Source organism: Schistocerca cancellata, chromosome 7 (assembly GCF_023864275.1).
Source record: "Schistocerca cancellata isolate TAMUIC-IGC-003103 chromosome 7, iqSchCanc2.1, whole genome shotgun sequence".
NCBI lineage: Eukaryota > Metazoa > Arthropoda > Insecta > Orthoptera > Acrididae > Schistocerca > Schistocerca cancellata.
In genome coordinates this window covers 152,329,271-152,335,270 of record NC_064632.1, presented here as the reverse complement: position 1 = coordinate 152,335,270, position 6,000 = coordinate 152,329,271, and the positions used below count along the sequence as shown (strand labels likewise).

The 6,000-nt window shown below is 44.9% G+C and overlaps 1 protein-coding gene across 1 annotated transcript in view; it reads left to right on the top strand.

Moving 5' to 3' along the window:
* Positions 1-3,426: 3,426 nt before the first annotated feature.
* LOC126092369 (uncharacterized) overlaps positions 3,427-6,000 on the top strand; it is a 118,262-nt gene continuing 115,688 nt past the window's right edge. The window contains exon 1 of the mRNA XM_049907918.1: positions 3,427-3,541. Within this exon, the coding sequence (XP_049763875.1) occupies positions 3,461-3,541 (81 nt within the window). The 5' untranslated portion in view covers positions 3,427-3,460. The remainder of the gene's footprint in view (positions 3,542-6,000) is intronic.

The window sequence follows — 6,000 nt, the reverse complement described above, 5'->3', positions numbered from 1 at the left end:
GACGGCTGAAATCCGCATCCAGCCATCCAGATTTAGGTTTTCCGTGATTTTCCTAAGTCGCTCCAGGCAAATCCCGCTATGATTGTTTTGATAAAGACACCGCAGACACGTCTTACTCCATTGTTGACTACTGCTTCTATTTCATGCCCTTCGAGTCTTACAACTTCAGTCTGGTTTCTGCAGAAACCAAACTCCTATTACCCGCACACTTTCGAAGAGTGGTAGCGCAGTGGTCAGAAGCTTTGTCTAAGAAGAAGGCCACATGCCAATCTAATTTTTGTAATTTATTTTATGTTTTCGGTACCTGAAGCTCAGAACTGAAATATCAGTTAACCAAAGAAGGTCGATGCAACTCTCAAACGTTGTCGAGAAAATCGACTTTTTAAGTTTCCCGAGGGTCTTTAACACCCAAAGTAAGGTTGGTTTTTCGACAGACAGCGCGACTCTGTGGTGGAACGTTCTTCTGCCAAGGGGAAAGGACGTGTTTTATTCCCGGCTGATACAAATTTTTGAACAAAGATGCATGTTCTGCGAACCGATTCGTGAGGCGTAAAATACATAAAGATGGGAAAAAAGTCAGTAGAGCTCAAGTTTGGCAATCGCTGTATCGCTAATCCAGATGTCGTTTTTGTCATTATTTTTTTATTTTTTTCGCTCAGTGGAGAATATCTAAGTCATTTAAATACAAAATTCATCAAATATATGCTCATTAACACATACAGGGAGTCCCAAAAAGACACCGACAAACTGCAGGTACAGGTAACTTACACAGAAATGAGTAAGAAGTTTCTAGTAAACATGGGTTTTAAAATTTTGGGAGGAGGAAGTATTGACCAAAACAAGAAAAAGTCCAGTAAACATTAAGTCTAAAATGCATACTTTAAGAGATATGAGCACGTGTTTAGAGTGAAACACATTTCTTCTTCTGAACAAGTGCTCATAGGTCTTAAGGTTTGCTTTTTAGAGCCCATGTTTACTAGACCTTTTTATCTTGTTATGGTCCATGGTACTGCTGCCAAAACATGAAAAGCAAAGAGTTTTCAGTAGAAGAGATCTGTTTTATAGTATCGAAGATAAAGAAGTACTCATGTTTCTTAAGCTATGCACTTCAGAGCCCTTGTTTACTACACATGTTTTCTTGTTTTGATGTAAGGAACCTGTTCTTAAAAGTTTCTCGAAGGTTTTCTTGGGACACTCAGTATATAATTCTCATTTCTATGAAGGATGCACATCTTTTATAGAAAACTGATGATAAAGATGACTGAAACTGAAGAGAATAATTGGAATCCATTTTTCCATCTTTATGTATTTTACGCTCCACGGAAATGCTCGTAGTATCTTTGTTTAAAAATTCGCGCTGCCCAGGAATCGACCCCAGCCGCCCTTCCCCCCGAGTGCCACTACACTACGACACAGCCACACTACCTGCGAAATAAATGACCTTACTTACGGTTATTGAAGATGCTCGGATAACTTCAAAGTCGAGTTACATTGAACTACCTATGGCGATTCATACTTCAGGTCTGAACTTCGCGTACCATACAGATTAAAAAAAATACAAAGATCTGAGTGCCGCGTAAGTCTAGAAATGCTATCAATGTAGGTTTGCCTTTCGTCAGTCTTCTAAGATTGCTGCCGATATCGAGGCTCAGTGCGTCACTGTATGTGAGACTGCAGGTAATACCTGTGCCAGCAGCTGTCTCCGGTGGGGAGACGAATTTAATAATTCTTAAGGGGAGTAGGACGTCAAACGGGCCGACTTGGAGTAGGAGAGGCACCACAGGACATTTTATTTGCTACTGTCTACACTTTTGCAAATAAATTCATAAAACTTTGTCAGCATGACCAGGAATGATTCAGGATTCACACTCATAGCAGTGGAAGTGCAAAAACATAGCAAAATAATTTTTTTTAGATATAAAATTTCATCATTATTTTTTTTTACTTACGTCCGCAGCTCGTGGTCGTGCGGTAGCGTTCTCGCTTCCCAAGCCCGGGTTCCCGAGTTCGATTCCCGGCGGGGTCAGGAATTTTCTCTGCCTCGTGATGGCTGGGTGTTGTGTGATGTCCTTAGGTTAGTTAGGTTTAAGTAGTTCTACGTTCTAGGGGACTGATGACCATAGATGTTAAGTCCCATAGTGCTCAGAGCCATTTTTTACTTACTGTTGGCTGCATTTGTTGTTATAGGTACATTTTTCTTCACAAGTAAGAGAGATTCTTTGATGAATTTTGCACAGCATACAAACCATACTTACAGGTGTATGAAACTCTAGAATTTTCCAAATCTATTAAAAACTGTGGTAAAAATTGAGGTAATTAATTCCAAAATTTGATTTTTTTATAAACATAAAGTTTAAAACGTAACAGCTCATTCTTTTTTTCATAAATTAAATAGATACTAGAGTTTCAGACACCTGGAAGTATGGTTTGCTGTGTAAAATTCATCGAACAGTGTCTATTACTTATGAAGAAAAGTGTACCTATAGCAACAAATGCAGCCAATAGTAAGTGAAAAAATGATGAAATTTCAGATGTAAAGAAAATTATTTTGTTACGTTTTTGAACTTCCGCTGCTACGAGTGTGAATCCTGAATGCTTCCTGGTCGTGTTGACAAAGTTTTATGAATTTATTTGTAAAAGTATAGACAGTGGAAATTAAAATGTCGTGTGGTGCCTCTCCTGCTCGAAGTCGGCCCGTTTGACGTCCTACCCCCCTTAACTTCGCGTTTAAATGCATCCAAGCTCTCGATAGCACACGACGACATTAAGTTCTTTAGTGAGCGCCTTTTCAATGACGTTTTGTTTTCCCTCGGGCCAGCACTGAGCCGAGCGTTCACGGCATATGGCGGACAAGGCGACTAGTATGACGTCACAGGTTCGTTGTGCGGCCCGTACTTCTCGTCGACCGCAGTCGGTGTGTCTTCTCGCACTCCCACATTCCTCGGGAACCCGAATTGATGTTCCCTGAGATCGCCTCTACCCCTCGCGAAGAGGACGGGAGTCAATTTGTCATTCGGTCCCTATTTGCCCAGAGCGGAAGAAAGGTAAAACGTTCGGATGAGGACTGTGTGCGACCTGTTGTAGGCACTGTGTGGCTGTGTAGTGTGGCGGGCGCTGATGAGCCGCGGGCGGGCGCGTGCTGCAGATCACGGAGACGTACGCGTTCCTGCCGCGCGAGGCGGTCACGCGCTTCCTGCTGGGCTGCACCGACTGCCAGCGGCGGCCGCGCTCGCCGTCGCCCGCCGCCTCGGCGCCCGTGTCGTCGCCGCTGCCGCCGCCGCTGCCCGCCGGCTCGCCCGCCCCCGCCGCCACGCCGGCCACCACGCCGCCCCCGCCGCCCTCGCCGTCGCCCTCGCCGTCGCCCTCCGCCGCCGCGCCGCCCTTCGTGCTGCCGCTGGCGCTGCGCGGCGCCGCGGGGGCCGCCGACCCGCCGCCCCCGCCGCCCCGCATCGACTTCAGCATGCCCATCACCACCACCTACCTGAAGCACATGCGCTCGCTCGGCTACAGCGACGAGGACGCCCTCCGGATCGACGTCGACGTAAGTACACTCACTCTCTCCTCTTTCCGCCTTTTAGCTTTTTACCGATAGACCGAGTAACACTGCTACCGTCTGTGTTTCCGGAACAAGCTTCCATCTTAATAAACACAGGAGTCGACTGCTGGCGGCATTGAGACCATTGTAACTCATGTAACTCGTCAGACTCGAGCATCATCTGGTTTGGAAATTACTGTTTACAGGAGCTTAAGGAGGAATACTAAATACTTTAGACTGAATTTTCTCATTCTGGGAAGACCAAGGAAGCTCTCTGTTTAATTTGCTAAAAACATTCAACACCCTAGGTCGCATAAATGTCTTTATTTAAGACAACCGATTTTGAGAGACTTTTAGTTATTACAGACCTTTTATGCGCTAGTGGCCATTCAAATTGCTACACCAAGAAGAAATGCAGATGGTAAACGGGTATTCATTGGACAAATATATTATACTAGAACTGACATGTGATTACATTTTCACGCAATTTGGGTGCATAGATCCTGAGGATTCAGTACCCAGGACAACCACCTTTGGCCATAATAACGGCCTTGATACGCCTGGGCATTGAGTCAAACAAAGCTTGGATGGCCTGTACAGGTACAGCTGCCCATGCAGCTTCAACACGATACCACAGTTCATCAAGAGTAGAGACTAGCGTATTGTGACGAGCCAGTTGCTCGGCCACCATTGACAGACGCTTTCAGTAGGTGACAGATCTGGAGAATGTGCTGGCCAGGGCAGCCGTCGAACATTTTCTGTATCCAGAAAGGCCCGTATAGGACCTGCAACTTGCGGTCGTGCATTATCCTGCTCAAATGTACGGTTTCGTGGGGATCGAATGAAGGGTAGAGCTACGGGTCGTAACACATCTGAAATGTAACGTCCACTGTTCATGATGCTGCAAACAGAACCTGGATTCATCCGAAAAAATGACGTTTTGCCATTCGTGCATCCAGGTTCGTCGTTGAGTACACCATTGCAGGCGCTCCTGTCTGTGATGCAGCGTCAAGGGTAAACGCAGCCATGGTCTCCCAGCTGATAGTCCATGCTGCTGCAAACGTCGTCGAACTGTTCGTGCAGATGGTTGTTGTCTTGCTAACGTCCCCATCTGTTGACTCAGGGATCGAGACGTGGCTGCACGATCCGTTACAGCCATGCGGATAAGATGCCTGTCGACTGCTAGTGATACGAGGCCGTTGGGATCTAGCACGGCGTTCCGTGTTACCCTCCTGTATCCACCGATTCCATATTCTGCTAACAGTCATTGGATCTCGACCAACGCGAGCATCAGTGTCGAGATACGATAAACCGCAATCGCGATAGGCTGCAATCCGACCTTTATCAAAGCCGGAAACGTTATGGTACGCATTTCTCCTCCATACACGAGGCATCACAACAACGTTTCACCAGGCAACGCCGGTCAACTGCTGTTTGTGTATGAGAAATCGGTTGGAAACTTTCCTCATGTCAGCACGTTGTAGGTGTCGCCACCGGCGGCAACCTTGTGCGAATGTTCTGAAAAGCTAATCATTTGCATATCATAACATGTTCTTCCTGTCGGTTAAATTTCGCGTCTGTAGCACGAGATTTCGTGGTGTAGCAATTTTAATGGCCAGTAGTGTAATTTACTGATGTTTATCCACATGACATCTTGGCGTGCAGTCCAACGTAAAATGAACACGTAACAAAAAGATTGCATAAGACCTGAAGATGATAGCAAAATCTGTCGAAACAGGTTGTCTTAAATAAATAAATGCTTACGCTTTTCTGACTGTTGAAAATTTTAGGAGATCATAGTGATGACTATCTCGAATAAAACATTCCGTTTGTGTCCAGTTTTTACTGTTTACAGGAATACAGCAGGTTACAGAGTTAAGTTTGTATACTTGTAGCTATGGGTTTATTTATCCATTGCCATTTTTATTTTGAAATTCAAGTTCTGCTAGAGTTTACACTACTGGAATTTTTAAATATGTGATTGTGGCTTGTTGGACAGTTGATGTAGTTCGAGCGTATTGCACGTATTTACAGACGCTGAATATTCCGATGTGGTACTTGCGTTTCGGCCTTGTAATGCAAACGCTACTTGTGCAGTATACCTCAGACTTTTTCCTAACTGAAGAGTCCAGATTCAGCAGTGTTTACACGTCTTTTAATTGAACTACGTGTGACTGGTACAGTGCCTTCAGCCATATTTCATCAGAACGTGGACAAATGAGTGAAGTAGAGGACATTTTTAAAGTATAAGAATATGGTAGACATTACGTATGCACAGCTTCTACGTGTGTCATTTACACCGGGTTCAACAACTTCTAAATAGATATGAAGGTGGACGACTGGAATTTAGTGTTTGGGTGATTGCAAATCGACGCGTAATCCATCAATACTGTCTGTTGATGAAGCAATCTTTACTTGTGACGGTATCGGTAGCACTGGTAAATCGCATTGGTGGCGCGACGAAA